At 48.0% G+C, this 19,403-nt stretch overlaps 7 protein-coding genes across 7 annotated transcripts; 4 read left to right on the top strand and 3 right to left on the bottom strand.

The window, feature by feature from the left end:
* Positions 1-62: 62 nt before the first annotated feature.
* Positions 63-1,470, top strand: N7479_002350 (dimethyladenosine transferase; the record flags this gene model as incomplete). The annotated part of the gene is made up of 5 exons (XM_057250047.1): positions 63-204; positions 261-298; positions 355-576; positions 633-697; positions 777-1,470. 5 exons carry the CDS (start codon positions 63-65, stop codon positions 1,468-1,470), a joined length of 1,161 nt encoding a protein of 386 aa, XP_057114479.1.
* A 54-nt stretch (positions 1,471-1,524) lies between these two features.
* N7479_002349 (GTPase-activating protein GYP1) lies at positions 1,525-3,821 on the bottom strand (the record flags this gene model as incomplete). Its single annotated transcript, XM_057250046.1, has 7 exons — positions 1,525-1,715; positions 1,772-1,864; positions 1,916-2,751; positions 2,851-3,323; positions 3,396-3,512; positions 3,594-3,603; positions 3,767-3,821. 7 exons carry the CDS (start codon positions 3,819-3,821, stop codon positions 1,551-1,553), a joined length of 1,749 nt encoding a protein of 582 aa, XP_057114478.1. The 3' UTR covers positions 1,525-1,550.
* A 406-nt stretch (positions 3,822-4,227) lies between these two features.
* Positions 4,228-7,304, top strand: N7479_002348 (RNA-binding protein; the record flags this gene model as incomplete). The annotated part of the gene is made up of 6 exons (XM_057250045.1): positions 4,228-4,268; positions 4,331-4,609; positions 5,718-5,758; positions 5,825-5,988; positions 6,052-7,072; positions 7,171-7,304. The coding sequence occupies 6 exons, from the start codon at positions 4,228-4,230 to the stop codon at positions 7,302-7,304; spliced, it is 1,680 nt and encodes a 559-aa protein (XP_057114477.1).
* Positions 7,305-8,943: 1,639 nt separating this feature from the next.
* On the bottom strand, positions 8,944-11,154 carry N7479_002347 (transient receptor potential ion channel family protein; the record flags this gene model as incomplete). Its single annotated transcript, XM_057250044.1, has 2 exons — positions 8,944-9,245; positions 9,318-11,154. The coding sequence occupies 2 exons, from the start codon at positions 11,152-11,154 to the stop codon at positions 8,944-8,946; spliced, it is 2,139 nt and encodes a 712-aa protein (XP_057114476.1).
* Positions 11,155-13,637: 2,483 nt separating this feature from the next.
* N7479_002346 (helix-turn-helix domain-containing protein) lies at positions 13,638-14,216 on the top strand (the record flags this gene model as incomplete). The annotated part of the gene is made up of 1 exon (XM_057250043.1): positions 13,638-14,216. One exon carries the CDS (start codon positions 13,638-13,640, stop codon positions 14,214-14,216), a length of 579 nt encoding a protein of 192 aa, XP_057114475.1.
* A 1,334-nt stretch (positions 14,217-15,550) lies between these two features.
* Positions 15,551-17,219, bottom strand: N7479_002345 (WD40 repeat domain-containing protein; the record flags this gene model as incomplete). The annotated part of the gene is made up of 3 exons (XM_057250042.1): positions 15,551-16,405; positions 16,464-16,627; positions 16,688-17,219. The coding sequence occupies 3 exons, from the start codon at positions 17,217-17,219 to the stop codon at positions 15,551-15,553; spliced, it is 1,551 nt and encodes a 516-aa protein (XP_057114474.1).
* A 312-nt stretch (positions 17,220-17,531) lies between these two features.
* Positions 17,532-19,019, top strand: N7479_002344 (inositol phosphosphingolipid phospholipase; the record flags this gene model as incomplete). Its single annotated transcript, XM_057250041.1, has 1 exon — positions 17,532-19,019. The coding sequence occupies one exon, from the start codon at positions 17,532-17,534 to the stop codon at positions 19,017-19,019; it is 1,488 nt and encodes a 495-aa protein (XP_057114473.1).
* Between the last annotated feature and the right edge of the window lie 384 nt (positions 19,020-19,403).

Here is a 19,403-nt window from a genome sequence, read left to right as displayed (position 1 = left end):
CGCAGGTTTTCTCTCTGGTGTCTTTTGATAATTATCAAGTTCAAGAGGCTCATTACTATAAAATGCCCAAGGTTAACAAGCCAAAGCGCAATAGCGCTTCGCAGGGCATGTCAGATGCAGCTGCCAAGACAAAAGCTGCTCACAGCATCTTTAAGATGAACACTGATATTGGCCAGCACGTTCTGAAGAACCCTGGTATTGCTGGTAGGGACTTTTCTTTACTGCAATATGCCTTCTCTAGCTAATGGATGGATGTCTAGCTGCAATTGTGGAAAAGGCTGAGCTCAAGCAAAGCGATGTGAGTTACAAAATTGATTGATTGGCTTAACAAACACTAATAGTGTGAATCAACAGATCGTCCTCGAAATTGGTCCCGGTACTGGTAACTTGACAGCCAAGATTTTGGAGAAGGCGAAGAAGTGTATTGCTGTGGAATTGGATCCTCGTATGGCCGCAGAAGTTACCAAGCGTTTCCAGTCCACTCCATACCAAAAGCGCCTGGAGGTCATTCTTGGAGATGTGATGAAGACGGAGCTCCCATACTTTGATGTCTGCATCAGTAATACTCCCTACCAGGTATGTCCAACCCCAAGATATTTTCCAAGGGTTCTTCGCGAGTCTAACAAGTCAAGATCTCTTCTCCTCTCACATTCAAGCTCCTGGCTACATCTCCGGCGCCTCGCTCCTGCGTTCTCATGTAAGTCTCCACTACCAAGTGTGGAAGAGTTCAGAAACGTTCTGTGTAATTGAGAGCTTACATTGAACCTTTCGTACAGGTTCCAACGTGAATTTGCTCTGCGTTTATTCGCCAAGCCCGGCGATAAACTTTACAGTCGACTTTCAGTCAATGCGCAAATGTGGGCCAAGATTGATCATATCATGAAGGTTGGCAAGAACAACTTCAAGCCACCGCCGCAGGTTGAGTCCAGCGTCATTAGAATGGTCCCCAAGAACCCACGGCCACAGATCAACTACGAAGAGTGGGACGGTCTTTTGCGAATTGTTTTCGTGCGGAAGAACAAAACTCTCCGGTCCAGTTTCATTGGTACAACAAGTATCATGGAATTGCTAGAAGCAAACTATCGGACATGGTGTGCGCAAAACGATATTCCTGTGGAGGATGGTCCGATCGAAGTCGCCAATGATGATGATGCGATGGCAATGGATATGGGTGAGGAGGAGGAGCAGGAACAGGCTGCCGAGGAACCGGCTGACGAGGTCATGGATATGGACGACGACGATGTTCCTGATTTCTTTAAGGCGGACACAAACGCCCGCCTCGAAGCAGCACTCAAGAATGGAGCTTCGCGTAAGAAGCGTGGCAAGGTTGCAGAGCTAGTCCGTGAAAAGGTCCGCCAGGTCCTGGAGGATGACACTGACCTCGGAGAGAGGCGCGCGAGAATGTGTGATGAGAATGATTTCTTGAAGCTGCTGTGGGCATTCAACCAAAAGGGCATTCATTTCAACTGAGCGAGAAAGACAGCATCTGCCCTGGGGGAAAGCATCCGAAAATAGAAGTTAAACATTCGGATCATGAATTATGATTACTATCAATAAAAGATACCATTTTCAGGAGGTTCATCACCAGCAGATCGGAGATGAGCACGCGAGTCTTGAAACAGGCTCTGCCAGATAAATGCCTCGCTGAGTAAGAGCTCAATATCTTTCTCGGTCCAATCCTTCGTTGGCAATGCTTGGAGGAACATCATGATCTCCTGGGAAAACGTTAGTTGCTGTTTGATAGTGGCGATGTTCGATTGCTAAACCGTACCTGGAAATCCATCTTGACCAACTGATCTGTCCACTTGACCAAGAATGCGGCGCAAACATAGAGGTGGAATCGAGAGAAGCCCTGCTCCTCAGCCTAAAATGACGATCAGTAATACATAAAGCAGTCCCCTGGGAGAAAACGTACCATGTATGTATCCCACATGCGTATCGTGTTTTTGATGCTCATTTCCCGCATGAGCAAGCAGTTCATCCATCGGAAACTAAATTGCATAAATTCCACGCCTTGTTGCTCCAGGTGCTTCGCAAGTGCTGCGTCGATGCGCATTGTCAAGTCTCGTAGCGCCCTGACCTGTCGGTGAATGCCAGGCTGGGCATAAATGTAGTTGTCCTGGATACCATCCAGCAGCTTTGTCAAACACCAAAAAGTGTCTGCTTCCACTGCATCTAGCACACTCCGAGGCAATTGGCCTGGGTCCATACCTTCTTCAACGTTCAGATCGGTTATGTAAACGCCCAGAAAGACTTGGAAGAACGGTGTTACTAAATCATTGATACCTTGAACATAACCACTTGCTGGGTGTCGGATGGCCCAGACATAAAGGATGCGTTCCAAAGACCGCTGGGTGGCTTCGTAGCCATACAGCGGAATGTGCGGGCTGGTGCGTGGAACATCAATGCTGATCTGGTGCCAAACTGCCTCGTCAAGGCCTCTGCCCCGGCCCTTCGTTGAAGAAGAGGTGTTTGCAGAGTTTGCCCCGCTGCCTCGGTCAAAGGCCTGCCGTACTCCGTCTAGGTACTCCTTGCGCTTCCGTTCCAAGGTGGAGATGCGTCGCTCACTATTTGTAGGAAGATAGCCAAGTAGAAGTTGCCAAGTCATTGGCCGCACTTCTTCCGGGATACCTGACCAAGCGAGATCTCGCAGCTCGGTGGGGGATACCGTACTTGCTTGCAGGATACGCTTGAACTTGTTGATTCGCGTAATGCGACTCGAATGGATGTCCCTCTCCTTAGGTGAAGCATCTATAGGAGGGGGGAGTGGTTGATGAGGTTCAAAGCATTAGCAGGGTCTATAACTGTCAGCATACTCCTACATTTCTTCGGTCATCAGCTCATCCATACCTTGTAAGATGTCTTTGTATTGAGGCCGGAGGATCTTCCCTTCCCCCTTGCGAGCAGTTGGATACATCGGGGCGCCACGCTCTTCCGCAATATCTGAACTATTCGCGCGTTGCCTGTTGGCGGCCCCTAATCCATACCCAAGTGTTGAGGGGTTGCCTCCTGCCCCGCCGCCACTGAAATCAATATTCTGGGCCTTCAAAGGCGCAGATCTTTTCCTCCTCATACTAGCAAGACTAGGGAGCCCGAACTCATCTTCGTCGTCATCGTACACAATCTCGTCATCATCATCATCTTCATCATCTTCTTCGGTGGGGTCACGACTCCACTCGTCGACTCCTTCAGTCATAATGCCAGGGTAGGGTTGCCGTGGAGGTGAGGCTACCAGCTTTCCTGGCTTGCGAACCAAACTCGATGCAGCATTTGTAGCCGATGGTTTTGGCGGTGTTCTCGGGCCTGAGTGGGAGGAGGTAGGTCTACCGAAGAAGACACTTGTCAGTCATCGTTTTCGATCAATTGCTGGATCTGTTGCATGTATGCTAACATACTGTACAATATTGGCATGTGAGTATGATGCACCGACAACAGTATTCGAACCATAGAACTTCGACGAGCCCTGATTTAGGGACGCACTTCGGCCAGCCCAAAAGGGCGATTGGGTGCGTCTTTGAAGGACATTAGCATTTTGACAGAGCTTACAGCTGCTTTCATAGCTGTACAAGAGAGCATGAAAAGCTTCCACTTACTCTGACTTGTCTATGAAATGGGAAGAAAGACCATGTAAGCTATAGCTGCAATTAAAATGCAAGGGGAGGCAAAAGATACGAACCAACCTGGACCATTTCCTGCGAATGCAGTCAGCTCAATGTCTAATACAGAAGGATTCAAGAGATCTTTAGAGCGGGGAATGTAAACATACCTGCTGCCCTTTTTTGTTCGCCATTGTATGAGGATTCCGAAAGTGGTGTGCTCATGCGGGAGTCTGATACACGTGCGGGGTGACACTGTAATGGAATGGATGCCGTCTATCCTGCAGCCAGGTCATGTAGAGACAGAATAGAAAATCAATGAAGCATATTTGGGAGTAATGAACTCGAAATGAAAGGCAAATCAAAGCAATATTGCAGGTTCTAATCATGTATAGATACAAATACTACCCAGCTTTCATCCCGAGTCCGGCGGGCGAACGTAAATGACTTATGTAAGCGCTCCGCCTGGAGGATTCCCGCGGTCCTGGGCTTCAACTTCTTCATCCGCTTGTTCTCATCTTTTCTAGTTCTTCTTGTTACTTTAGATTTGCTTCTACTCTGATTGACTGAGGTTACACGCGTTCCCGTGACTACCTCTCTTATCTCTCTATTCACCGCTCACTATTTTATCATGGCCGACCCAGAGGATGGAGATGATCTCTTTGCTGATCTGTATGTTTTCTACTTCACCCTATATTTAATAACAAAATTCTAATCAAATCTCTTCTCTTTAGCTACGATGCCGATGATTCCACCAACCGAACCACCGCAGCGGTCGAAGCGTCAAAGCCTACTGATCTAGGCGCGACGAACGTTGCGCCTGCTGGGGACTCTGTTGAGCAGGACTTCGCACTTAACCCTGTTGGCACATATGAATCACAGCCTCCTCAGCCTTCGCAGTTTGACACGGGTTATCACAATGGCTCCGGGAACGCTTATGGCGCCCCTGTCACTACCCAGGCACCCCCTCCTGCCGAGACCGAGTCTCACGGAACAGGAATCAAAGAAGACGGGTAAGTCCACTAATTGCGTTGCTTTTAAATCTTTGTGTTCGAACTCTATCCCAATTGCATGTATCTGTCTGGGTTTGGGCTATATCTCGCTGGTAAAAACCTGGGTGGCACCAATTGCTATTCATGGGTTTCGACTACGGTTCTGGGTGCAGGAAGGAGTCTCCTCGCTGTGGGTTAATATCTCTCTGGGCTGTGGACTGTGGACTGTTTGAGGAAAAATTCGCCGGTTATTTGGTGGCGCATGCGTTTTCGAAGGAGGGAAAACAAAATGCGGGCTCGGCGACCAATCAGCATGTCTGTTCAAGGAACCCTATCACACAACGATCAATCGAAAGCGATCTACAAATCATACATTGGGATACTCTGGCGTTCTCTCCACGGAATCAAGCAGAGACTCAAAAGGCACACCACCTGGAGCCCTTGATCAAGACAATTGCTTACGCAAATCAACCACGCGCCACCCAACGGACCTTTGTCACAAACGATTCATATATAGTACAGCCGATACTATATAGTTTCCTGTCGATGTACCTTGATAGGGCAGAGCAAGAAGTAGCTATCTAGCTTGGGACTCTGTGTTAGACAAGGCAAAGGTTTTCGCGGGTCAGACAGACAGACAGTGACAATTCACTTTTTACGACTGAAATATTTGCACCTCCCTGCTTATCATCTCGCCTGTCTCCGGCTTGAGCAATCCAGAAAGAGGGGGACATGAATTCTGCATCCAGGCCCATGTAAACCAGTGGGCTTGACGTTAAATCCCGGTCATGAACATCAAAATTGCTCAAGACCGTACAAGTATACATTGACAGTGACTACGAGGTACAAAGACCATGTACCGACCTAGCACGCGCCTTGCTTGTTCTGGGCCAATGTGCTCAGAATAGCGAGGCTTTTCGCACACTCGACTAGCCCATGAATAGCAAGCAATACTTGGCCACCCAACTTTGCACCTTGATTTGCTCTCTTTGCCCCCACACATTATCATTTCAGCCACATTACGTTCAGCATCATGTTGTTCACTGAATATCATTCCCTGGGCTATTCTGTCTTTTTTGGGGGTTTTTTTACGATGTTCTCCGCTAACTGACGATAATGTGATTGTTAGAAAGATGTTCATTGGAGGTCTGAACTGGGAAACTACCGACGGTATGGATATGTATCTTCGATACCTGGAATTCATCATCTTGCTGACATACTTTGATCTTCATTTAGAGTCCCTCCGTGACTATTTCTCCCAATTCGGTGAGGTTCAGGAGTGCACTGTCATGCGGGATAGCGCCACTGGACGCTCTCGCGGCTTTGGCTTTTTGACTTTCCGTGACGCTAAGACTGTCAATACGGTGATGGTGAAGGAGCATTATCTGGATGGAAAGATTGTAAGGATTACGTCGCAATTGGGACAATTGGACAAAGTAAACGTTTGCTGACGAATATCGAAGATTGATCCCAAACGTGCTATTCCCCGTGACGAACAAGAGAAAACTTCCAAGATCTTTGTTGGTGGTGTTAGCCAGGAGGCTACCGAGCAGGACTTCAAACAATTCTTTACGCAGTTTGGCCGTGTTGTGGATGCCACTCTTATGATGGACAAGGACACCGGACGTCCCCGTGGATTTGGTTTCGTCACCTTCGACGGTGATGCTGCTGTTGAGAAGGCTCTCTCCCGTCCTCTTGAGATTCTAGGCAAGCCAATTGAGGTCAAGAAGGCACAGCCTCGTGGCAACCTTCGCGAGAACAACGATCAACGTGGAGGTCAAGGCCACCGAAACGGAGGATACCGCGACCAAAACCAGAACGACGGAGGTCAGCAGCAAGCCGCTCAGCAGGGACAGGGTAGTTCGATGACTCCTCAGATGATGGCCCAGTACTGGCAACGCATGCAACAGTACTTTACCATGATGCAACAGCAAATGGCCGGCCAGGGAGGAATGCCCGGCATGAACATGAATGCTATGAACATGAACCCCGCTATGATCGCACAGATGCAGCAAATGCAGCAGATGCAGATGCGTCAGCAGCACCAGCAACAGCAAATGGGTGCCCAGCAGCAAGGTACTATGAGCCCCGGCCCTCAGAGCCCTGGCTCCCAGCAGGCTATGCCGAATATGATGAACCCCGCTATGATGCAGCCCAACCAAGCCAATGTTCCCGGCGGTTCAGTCAGCGATTGCGCCAGCCCCGTTCCCAACGCCACCGCCATGGCCGCTAACTACAACAATGGATCTGGAACCCCAGCCAGAGGACAGACTGGGCCGGGATACAACGCCACTGAGCAGATTGCCTTCGAGCAGCAAAAGTATGAGCAGCAGCAGATCAACCGCTCGATGGACCCTCGCGGTTTCTCGCCTTACCAACAGCAGGGCGGCCCCACTTCGTGGGAGGGTATGTACGATGAAGTTCCTCAACCCCATGTCCCGACTGGACCAGCAGGTATGAGACGCATTGGAAGTTCGGGTAGTGGTATGTGATTCTTACGAGTTTCTGCATATTATGTCCTTTTCATCCCAATTCCATTCCTATTTTCTTTGATTACGTTATCTAACATTTCCCCCAAACAGGAACTACTCCTCAGCCTCAGGGCACTGCTCCTCCTAATGCTCCCACTGGACCCCGTAACGCCGGCAAGCCTGGTGCGAACTACCGTGGTGGCGGCCGAGGTGGACACCGCACCTACCACCCCTACCAGCGCTAATCTGCTCCCTTGTGGCTCTTTAAGTGACACATCTTGTCTTTTATCATTTCAGATACGACTTCGTTTCTTTCATGTGTTTTTTAAGTCTTTTTTTTTACCTGGGGCCAGCGAATTTGGGCCCCATTGATTGATAATTGCGTGGCCGCCAGTGAAGGGGGAGTGGGGGCCCGGCGAACTGGTTGTATTGGCGATTTCCATACTCTTTGTCTTCATTTCAAGGTTGTCTCTGGTCCGGTGCTTGCGTGGACGGAGCTTTTGTTCGCAGATATCGAGGTCTGGGGATCAAGGCTTGGGTCGATGTTTTCCGTGCTAAGTGGCAGGGAAATTGTTCGGTGATCGGTGATAACGAGTCTTCAACCTTCGTTCAAGCTCGGCGATACACCACTTTTTGCTGTGATGTCTGTTAGCCTCACAATCAAAAGTCAAAAAGTGTTCATTTGAGAGGTTACATTGTAGATGTTCCTTAGGCGGTAGGGCGTAGAGTATTCATTGTTGCCCAAGTAGAATTTTGTATACTTCAAATAATTTCTCGGGCTATTGCCACCTTCGAATAAATATGTATGCATGTACTTTTGAACTCAAATGTCACTATTCTTACGTATGGTGCTGTGGTATGGTTTGTCTCCTAGATAGGGCCAAATAGTCCACGTGACTTGGAAGGGATTGTCCAGTTACCAGCCCTTATGATTTACGCTCACATCAATACAAACATACAATTTAGTGTTACTCCTTAGCTTGGCTCTTTTGAAATGAATTTCTAGGGCGCTGTTGATGTTTTTATAGTCATTCAAAACGCGCACCTGTTCTCATCTTGGGAGGTTTGCTAGGCACCTAGGCCATACAACGTAATGTAAGCACCCAACTTCCAACCCGCCATGGGGATAAACTACACAAAATTACCAAGGAATGCTTTCACGAGCTCGTTCGAGTAGACGACTCTCCTCGCTCTTGCCTGCTCTATCTATCCGTCTATCTCGCTTTCACTATACATGTTAAGGTTTCCGTCTGTAGACCTGTCTCCCGGAAATCATTAGCTTCCAAATTATATAGCATCTCACACTACTCCGTACTCCGTGTATAAGATTATATTCAACTAATTCATGCCAATTAGGGACACACTACTCCGTACTCTGTACTCAATCTTGGCCTTCCCCTGCTGTTGAGACTGTTTTCGTAAAGAGAGTCCATCATGAGAGATTCTTTGTCCGCAACATACTAGTTACTCATCACGCCAGTGTTCTAAGACTATAGACAAGGTACAGGGATTATCGAGAAATTCGATATAGAAGAAATGCTCATCAATTGCAAGCTGTAATATAAGTGATAGATGGTAGATATGGTAATGAATGAGGTATGTATAGACACAAGATAAAAAAAATGAATGGATGTAAGTGATATCACAAAAGAAAATGCATCTAAAGGCGGGAAGACCAAGAAATTTCCAGCCGCCATTTTCAAGCACACGCTAAAAACTGACAAAAAAAATTAACTCCAAAGCCACACTGTGCCCGATCTAAGAATGTTGAGTTGAAAAGGAAGTAAAAATATGGGAGAGAGAAGCAAGAAGAATTGCAACGTCATATCAAGCCTGTGACGCTTTCGTGGATTGATTGTTATTCTTTTTCGTTGGTTGTTTTTTTTAATATGCCATGCCGTAACCCGGGGCTGTGGGACGACGGTCTTCGATAGAGCTTCGCGAGCGGTGGCTGTCAGGGCTTGCGCTGCGCCCGTGAGCGACGCCATAGTCATTGCGGACTAGGCCATCACGTTCGTTGCTACCATTCGATCCGGGTCGCTTGGGTTCATCTCGGTAAGACTCGTACGGGCCAGTGAAGTTGAAGTTGCTCATCTCAGCGTATTCCTTGCGCTGTGGGTGATCCATGAGGAGGGAGTCTCGGGCATCCAAGGGAGTTAGATCGTCAATATCGCGGTTTGCTTTTTCTATAAGAAGAAAATTGTCAGTATATGCACATGTGGAGATAGGACTTGGATCAAAAGCTAGGTTTGACTTACCAGCTTCTCTTCTCCGCTTAGCATGCGGATTCTCGCGCCAGCATGTGATAATGGCGTTGACTGCGATGAGAATGGCGAGTACTGCAGTAAGAGTGGACTGCACGACAATGAGGACAACGCCAGTGACGGTTTTTGTTGTTTGGGAAAGACCAAGTTCTTCGACGAAAACTAGGACGCAAACAATGGACAGAACACGGACGACTTGGACAGCGATATTGATCCCCATTGATGCCTTGGTGACGTATGGACGGCTCCACAATAGTAGTCCCAACAGAAGGATTTCGCAGGCGAGCTGACCGGCGCTTTGGAACAGACCGTGACCATCGCCACCGGCGATGATGCAGCCCTTGACCAATGCATACACAATGACGGGGATGAAGAGCCACCAGAAGTCTTTTTTGTAGTTATCGTAGAACAGACTGTATTTCTTCCAGGTTTCCTTGTCCTCGTAGAGGCTGTCGGTATCTCCCTCGGCCTTCTTGTACTTGCGAGCCATGTAGACAATGCGAATGGCAAAGAAAAGAAGAACCGCTGTGAAGATAGAAAGGGTTATGGCAGCCAGCAGCTTTGCTGCCCATGAATCACCCTTTCGTAGTTGGTAGACACAGTATAGCACCCAGATACTGTAAAGCACAAGGATCATGTTGGTGATTGTTCGCGCCATCAAGCCCCAATAATCTTTCCGGAAGTCAGAGAGCTTATTGGGGAAATTGCCATACAGGGCCCACAGTTCCAGGACGACCTTCAATAAAAGAATTCCAACGACAACCACAGCGATAACGATGGCGAAGATCAGAAGAACAGTCATGAACACATTGGCAGAAGGAACCATCAGTTCTTGAGCGAGTTGCTTCATGTCGCTAACAGTGCTCGAAGAGGTACTTTCCTCACTGTTTGAAGAGCTCTCTGAAACACTAGCATCGTTGGATGTGTCAACCGAGCGAGCAACCATCTCGCCAAATTCGATGGTGTAATCCCAGCTCCGTTTTGTCGTATTCGTGGATGATGAGCTACTGTGCTGAATGGAGGAATTCCTCAGGAAATCATAGCTTTCTGTGGTCAAGTTACCGCCAGTGGCCTCTCGGAATTTGTCGATGGACTGCTGCATACTAGCCCAAGGGATCAAACCAGTACTCCACATGAAGTTTGAGGAGAAGCTGCGGTAGACAGGGGGGTAGGCGACACTGAGCATGCCATTGGTGGCCATGGAATGGAACCAGCCCATTACATCGCCAAATCCAGGACTAGACGACGATGATCCAGCAGTTCCTGCTGAGCCAATGGCAGAGACGCCGCTCAGTGCTAGAGCGCCTACCGCGATGCCGGCCGACACATATTTGACCGCGCCGACGTCAACGGTATGGCCGTTGGATAATTGAGACTCGACGCATGCCAGTTGATTCTGGCCTTTCGAGGGTTTAAGGACAAGCCTTGCCTGACCATCTAAATCAGGCATTTTGAACGCAATACCAGGGATCTGGCTAGCATATTCGGACGGAACCTCCATGGATCCGCTGGCCTTGAAAGCACCCTTGGGGATGGGGCAGAGCTCCTCAACATGAAGCTCATTACCGCAGGGATCAAACTCTTTGCTGTAGATTTCATTGCCATAGGCAGTGACGGTGATAGACGCCTGCACATTCTGTTCCATCGAGTTGGTACCAGCCAAGTCGAAGACAACTACTCCAGTAGAGCGAGTGTAGGTAACATCCATCTTTTGGACGTTAATTGCCGAATCGCTCATGCACAGATTGAACCCGTCCGTGGATAGAGTGTCACCTGCCAGGGCTTGAGGCACAATGGCCAGGCCTAGCAGAGCCCAGATGAAGTTCTGCATGTTGGCCGAGCACAATTGATGTTCGATACGTTATACCAATCCAAATCTAAAAGTTTAAACCAAAGAGGCGCGTATTCATCAAGGATGTAGGGATCGACTGTCGCGAGGATCGGACGGGTTGCAACGATATATGGAGCGACTGTGGGTAAACCACAGGGGGGGGGAGAAAAACCAAAAAGCAAGGCAGGATCAACCTGCTATAGAAAAAAAAATGAAAAAATATAAGCAATAATAAATGAGTCGAAAGGGTCGCAAGGACGAGGTAGTGTGATTGTTTCAAGACACCGGTTTTGGAGCAAACCAGGAGCTGTAAAGAACTGAGCGAGAGACAATTGAACGAGGGTAGTAGGAGAGAGGAAGCGATTGGAGATTAGTGAATGAAATTCCCCCTCTCACAATGCGATAATCAGTGAAAAGAAGAAAAGAGAGGAAAGCCTCGACCGTACGGAGTAGAGAATTATGACTTTACGATTAGTCTAAACTTGGCCCCTGAATTTGGGACTGATTGGTTCCCCCCGTTTCAGTCTAGACCCAACACTCGGTATGTTACTATTTCCATTAGACTTGGTATTTACATCTTAATTTTTTCTATTTATTATTACCAAAACAATGGCCATAATCCTCTATGGATTAAAAGGAGTTAGGGTAGGTACCTGTACCTAAGTAAACAGTTGAGGTTCATATGAAAGCTAAGGTTTCCCCCAGACTATTAGATCCAAGGTTCTCCCTTATTGTTACCAAGGTTCCAGCCTAACCTTTACCCTGGAGCTAAAAGTTCACCCATGGACCACATTCCTGCAATACACCAAGGGATTACGCTAAATATGAACAAAACGCCACACCAGCCACACGGGATGTCAATTGCCTCTATGGGGTAGCGCCTGCTAAATTATGATTTGACCATGCAAATTAATTCAAATGTATTAGGCGCAAGGCACTTGGAGATATGTTGTTCTGCCGTACTTCGTAGTGGTACCTGCAGTACCATAAGTTGAGTATCCATGGGCCGCTTCTTCTCAAATTGGACATCCCTACAAAGTAGGTATTATATTGCATCTTATGTATGACGTGTGCCCCTCGCGGGGCAGGTGTCGCACACGCAAGTCCTGAGGGGAGAACAAAGTTGCAGGGCTCAAGTATGACTGGAGCGCGGATCGAAGATCCTCGCACAATCCCAGCTGGCTTACTAGTGGATCCCCTTTATAGGCTTCTGGATGGACACATAACGTTGTTAGTGAAACCCGTATTACGATACATACGACCAATCGAGTTCAGAGAACAGAGTACTCTGTACTAGGAATCACATTTTGTGCGTATCGCACGCACATCTCGGAAACTGTGAATGTGTACTCCGTACAGAGTACAGAGTACAGAGTAGAAACATGAAATTTGAGATTGACCTATGTGGATTCGCCCTATCAATGTGAGACAGGGCCAAGCACTGGGGTGCCACCCTAAATTACAGATATCTATTCTTGTCGCTTTTGATAGCGTATTATGCCACACCATCAATTATTATTCGGGATTATCACCAACTAACAACCTCTTACAAAGTACGGAGTACTCCTTCTACAGCACTTACTAGTTTCCATACATAATTTGTGGAGTCTATATAGAGTACCCAGCCTGTTGCTGGAGAAGAGCTACAAAGGACTCTATAATCATCCGTATTCCATTACTCTGGAAAGATTTTGCGGTCATTTATCTCTTCATTTCATGGTTTCAAGTTGATTGCTACCAATGAACAAACCCTTCCACCAACCTACAAAATAGGGGCATGCTCCCGTCCCCGGGAAGAGTCCCACCAAGAAAACCTATTAATGAAATCAACATAAAAGAGACTTCTACAACATACATACAAAGTACAATATTCTGTACTTAGGAGTTAAATACATGATGCGGAGTAGCAGTATGTAACTATAGGGTAAATATCCAAGATATATCATAGTTAGATCCTTTTCTTGAACTCCTTAATAATTCAAATACATATTTTAAGAACAGTCTGCCGCTTCTACCGCCCTTGTTCTTCACCTGAGCACGACATGGCACTTTAACAATCTAAATATTCAAGCTCAAGATAATTTTGAATCGCAAAAGATTTATATTGTATATGTTTGAGATGTTACCACAATATATTTTCTCTTATCTTGTACCCTTCTAGTGTTACCACTAACTAGATATACCTAGGGTTGAGATAAATTCTAATGCAAACCACAGAGTATTGCAGATGTGAAGCATAATTCTTACAAACAAACTGCTATGTAGTTAACTATAACCTGTGATTTGTAAAACAGAGGCGAAACCCAGAAATGAGGGAGATGTATATTTGTACTTTGTATACTTCGTGCGACCTTCCTGTTAGGGCCGGGCACTCGGCAGAAACTGTAATATCTATACCGCCTACTACATCGTGAGTGACAACCGAAGACTCCCATTCTACCATCCTTCTCGTCAAGTCTCTCTCCAGGCACAAGCTCGCTACCATGGGGCCCGAGGGGCTCGAGAAGCCTGAGACCCCAGATAAGCCGGAGAAAAGATCTCGTCGACGTGGGGCCGAACTTGATCCATTCCTTCGCACCCGGCTCTGTGTGCTCAGAACCACTGCCAAATGGACCTACAAACAGATCCAGAATGAATATCCGCATATCCCACTCTCCACTATCAAATCAACCATTCTCAGGGAGAGCAATCGTGTCAATAATCATTCACAAGCCCGCTCTGGCCGACCGTCAAAGCTAAAGGACGACGATCGAGCCCGAATCCGCGAGGCTTTTCATGCGAATCCTCAAATTACATACGATGAACTGCTTGTGGTGGTTGATTATAAAGTTGGCAAGGAGTCGCTTCGCCGATTCTTGAATGATGACGGGTTGAGGAAGACACAGACGCCTGCTCGGTCGTCTTTAGCCGGGAAAGGAGCTACCAAACAAGTTGATGGGCCTCAATCTGTTCCGTCATATGACACACCTCCCACTGGCTGGGCTGGTGATTTTGGGTCTGATCTAGCACCCAGCGAGTCAGATCCCGCATCTGCTACAGCGAGTCAAACCGTCGGCAATTAGACGACCTGTTGAAAGAGATACCCTGAGATTTTCGGCGTTACGCGTTCATTTGGAAAGCTGGCTGCTCAATTATCCAATCAAGTTTATTCTGCGTATCATGACAAATATATGCTATACAGGATATGCAGTTCATTAGAGTGATCTTTTCATTGCAGGATTGGTTTTGTGCAGTCATCATGTGGTCTGCATGTCACGTTACAGACAATTCGTCCCAATTTGCATTATGTATATGTATTCCATAGAAACATCCACAATATAGTGTATCCACTTCATATATTATCGATCTAGTAGCCTGTAGAGGTACTTGGTTTTAAGAGCCTTTGTCAAAATATTGTTTTGAGCAGCTAAGTTGTACAATTCTCCGGAGTAGGTTGTAGTGGCCTCAGATATTAAGGGTGGCAAATTACAGGTAACATGCTTACAGAATAGACCCATTTATGATCCTAATAATAGTGGAAATGGAATATGCATACAGGTACGGAGTACTATGTGGTCAGACTGAAGATCTGGGTAAATCATAGCCATTTGGGGTAAATGTTCTGCTGAGGTATGTATATGGAGTCATTTTTGTAGCTCCCGCGGATCCAAGAATAGAATATGCACAAATATTGCTAGCTCCTTGCTTCTTCGATAACGAGACTGTACAGAGTAGTAACGTTGAAACATACAACATAGAATTCTCACACCATACTCTGCTCCATAAATCATCACCTAACCGAACTCAGAGTGGACATACAGGACAATTCATCAATATACTTCTATAGAGCTCGTCTTTGTTTTGGTATGCAACATTTGAAGTATGTATTCTTTCAATTCGGTCGGTATACTGTCGCAAACACTGCATTCATCTCTTGTAGGTTTTCCTTGTGGCCTATGTTATACTATGTCTATGAGCCTATATACCATTTCGATATGAATACAATCATCCCCTACATCCACCCCCCTAGCCTAACAGTCATATAGGAATCACCACAGTTCTATTAATCTAAGGGAAAAACTGAACATCGGCGCAAGACCAGTAGGTTGACCTAGAATATGTAACTTTTTACCGACTTTAAGGGTTAAGCTCTGCTGCTCAATGTCAGGAGTGAAATGTATTATCAGACTCTGAATAGATACATTCGCTCGATATGTCACATGTTGGAAATGCAAGTATCAATTAGATGAAGTCGCATAATTGGTAAGAATAAAAGCCCATGCCGAAAGACTAGCAGGGAAACACAGATTGTCCATATGAGAACAACACCAGACGCCGGGGGTATTTTCCTTTTCCCGAAAAGCAGCCGCCTATGCAGAAAGAAAGAAAAATCGTTAGATAAATGACAAAGATCAGCTCATGCCATCATCACATCTTCCGCCGGGGTGGCGGCAGTGGAAAGCATAGCGGACACATCAGTCATAGCATTATCACCATCGGCATCATGCGTAGGGCTGCTGATTTGCGAGTGAGACTCAGGGGTAGGGGTGACGCCACCGCTGAACACATCGTCGTTGGATTCGGTGTCATCTTCATCTACCTCTTCCCACAAACGAACAGTCTTGTCCGCTCCGCAGCTCGCAACCATACGTTTGCCGTTCAGTGTACCTGTATGAACACAGAGTACAGCCCCTGAGTGACCCTCAAGGCGCTGCAAAATTTGCTTGCTCACAAGATCCCAGAAGAGGATAGAACCATCCTCACTCCCGCTAACAGCGAAGCACAGGGGTGGGTCGTAGCTCACATCTCCGGGCCCATAAATACCGAAGCATCCTTGCAAGCTGTATTTCGTGTTGACGTGGCCTTGGAATGTCTTAAGGACGCGGCTCTCAACGTAGCTCCACATCCGAATGCAGCCATCCAGGGTCCAGGCTAAGATAAATCTGCCGTTGGGGGAGAACTTGACGCATGTTGCAGGCGGGTTGTCTTCCATGACCAGGGTGCGGAGACACTGGCCGCTGTGGGTATCCCAGATACGAATAAGTCCATCCAGAGCACATGACGCGATGAGGGTTCCATCATGCACAACATCAATGCCAGCGACAGGATCGGAGTGGGCTGGAAGGGAGCGCATAACCTGTGCTCGGCGAACATCCCACATAAACACGGCCTCGTCGTATGAACCGCTGACAAGGATGTTGCCTTTCGGTGCAAAAGCAATTTGATAGACATAGTTATGGTGGCCATCAAAGACCTTGGTGTGGGCTTTGAGCTGCATTGGATCATTAGTATAAGGCCCTAGGACATAAAATGACGGATCGGGTTCTTACAGTGTTCACGTTCCAGAGGCGAATTGTTTTGTCGTCGGAACCAGATGCAATCCATTCACCATCAGGGGCCCAAGCAAGGGTAGAGATACCAGCTAGATGTCCTTCGAAAATATGAATGAGTCTACCACTCGCAGTGTCCCACACCCTGACAGCTGCGTCAGCGCCTGTTGTGACAAGTCAGTTATCAAGTCGCGCAGTAACTAGATCATGAGCATAACACATACCGGCACTAGCGATCATAGAGCAGTCAGGCGAGAATTTCACAGCGGAAACTCCACGCAGGTGGCCGCGCATAACAAACTTCTCCTTGTAGTTCAGATGCTCGGGCTTGGGAGGCACCGGACTAGCAAGAGGTGTGGCAGAACGATCGGACCAGTTGTCGGCGTCGCCCGCCTGGTCCGCATCTGAGTCAGCCATGTCATGTTCAGCAAGATCATCCGATCCGCCCTGAGAATGGTCGTCCTGCATGCTAGGGCGGGTGATCGGGGAAGGGCTCCGGTGGCGGTTGCGGGTGCGCGAGGAACGCCAGTACTCGTCGGCATCCACAGCTAGCTCATCGGGGCTCTCAGACTCGCTGTAGTGACGTGAGGTCTGCTGCGGCCGCTGTGGGGTGAAGCCGTTCTGCATAGTCCAGCTGGCTCGGCGGCGCTCGGCTTCGTCATGCGCGGAGCCGGCGGCGAGTTCATCGGAGGAGGACTCAGCGGGAGATTGAGCGCGAGGATCCCGGCGGCGAGGCTGGGGGTTTGAATGATCCATTATACAATAGGGACGCGCAAAAGCATCCAAACAAACGGATGCGAATGCGCCGAAATTGGGTTAATAATAGCCAATTTCGAGCTTCGAAACGAAAATCAACTGGACGCGTTGCGAAGCATAAAATGAAGGCGGTGTCGTATTTTGCGAGCGGTGAGTTCGGGGCGGGCTTCTGTTGGCTGCGTCATACTAAACAACCCCTATGGACGTTCAGGTGGAATATTGAAATATCGATCTTCGTTTAGCACCTTATTAAGCACTTCCTGATCGATCAGAAATCCCCATATATAGCCTTTAAAGCTAATATCAGGAGCAATGACTTGCGCTATTCCCTCCACACCTCCGACCGACATTCGTATCCTCACGTTCAACTGTTGGGGTCTCAAATACATCGCCAAGTACCGCCATGAACGTATGTCGGAGATTGGACGACAGCTAGCAATAGCTAGCCCGCCGCCAGAGATAGTCGGACTGCAAGAATGTTGGACGCAGAAGGATTATGAAAGCATTCGCGATCAGACGCGACAAATCCTGCCATATGGGAAATTTTATTACGGGGGCATATTTGGCGCGGGATTGGCGATTCTGTCAAAATGGCCAATCGAGGAAAGTAGCATGTTTGGCTACCCGTTGAACGGCCGGCCAACAGCATTTTTCCGAGGAGATTGGTTCGTGGGGAAAGGTGTCGCCAGCGCCCGCGTTCGGTTCGGCCCTGGTGCTGCTGATGTCGCCGAGGTGTTCTGCACTCACCTACATGCTCCGTATGAGCGGGAACCGAACGATTCGTATCTCTGCCACCGGACTGCGCAGGCGTGGGAGATCTCCAAGTTAATGCGCGGCGCCGCTGAACGCGGTCATCTGGTCATCGGTCTGGGCGACTTCAACATGCTTCCTTCCTCTTTCGCGCATCGCCTTATCACCGCGCAGAGCCCTGTTCGCGATGCTTGGCGTGAGCTGCACCCAGACTCTTCCCTCGCGGCAGCAATTGATCCTGTGGAAAAAGCACGCAATCTGCCTATTCCAACTGCCGAGTTCAATCTTGCGGAGAATGGAGCTACATGTGACGGGTCCTTCAATACCTGGCGCTGGACTGAGGCCATGCGCAAGCGCCTAGTCAAGGGTGAAGACATTGTAATTGACAAGGACACTCCAGATCCGCGCGGCAAACGCCTGGATTATATCTTCATCGGCGATGGTGGCTACCCGCCTGCATTCCCACCATCTAGCTGGTCAGTCGAGTCAGTTCAAGTCACCATGACACAGCGCCATCCCACTCTTCTCTGCTCGTTGAGCGATCACTTCGCCGTTGAGGCTGTCATCACCCGTTCTTCGGTACCGATATACCCTCCTTCCCACTCCACAGACTCTGCCCCAGCCTCTCCCACTTCTCCCACCCTACATAAAACAACTTCAAAGCCCGTCTCCCCCAACGCTGCTCTTTCACCAGACACATACGACCACATCATTGACATGATCCACAAATACGCGTCCCGTGAACGCTCTCAGCGCCGTTGGCGTCTGGCGCATTTCCTGGTGTCTATTGTGGTTTCTATTGGCTGCATGGTTGGTGTGTGGTGGGTTGGCAGTCGCACGTACATCGGATTCATCCTCATCCTAGTCAGCACGCTCAACTTCGGCGCTGGGATTCTGGATGGTTTGATTGGTGGACTGTTCATGTCAGGTGAGTTGCGTGCCTTGAAGGAATTTGAGTGGGAGGTAAGGAATGCTAGGTGCTTGGTGGTTGCCGCCGAGACTGGTGCAGGTGCTCCCAAAGAAACGGAAAGAGGTCAGAAGGATGATTGATCGTTCTTCTCGCAAGCTGTTCTGTGGAAAGGGAATCAATTATTCGATGGAAAAGTGGCTACGCAGGTGGATATATGATTTATTTGGATGTTTATATTTGGTTACGAAAGTATATTACAGGGCTAGTTATAAAACCTGGGCATATGCCCGGCTAGTCTTATCCCTGACTGGCAAAACTAATCTATAATTCGAAAGCACGATCAACTTCGCGATGAGATACTTGTCTACAGTTTTAAATAGAAGAATGAATAGAAGGAAATTTGCACAAAACGAGTGTGAAGTGCATTTGTTAAGAAATCAGCATCATCAAAGCTATAGGAACCTCTACCGAATCCACCAGCATCAAGCAAAGAGCAAGCAGAAACGACAAAGCGTCAGCACAAG

This window comes from Penicillium vulpinum, assembly GCF_028829585.1.
Source record: "Penicillium vulpinum strain IBT 29486 chromosome Unknown utg000001l_segment0_segment0, whole genome shotgun sequence".
In the NCBI taxonomy this organism is placed as follows: Eukaryota; Fungi; Ascomycota; class Eurotiomycetes; order Eurotiales; family Aspergillaceae; genus Penicillium; species Penicillium vulpinum.
Note: the sequence above shows the minus strand (reverse complement) of the source record. Positions and strands in the feature narration are given on the sequence as shown.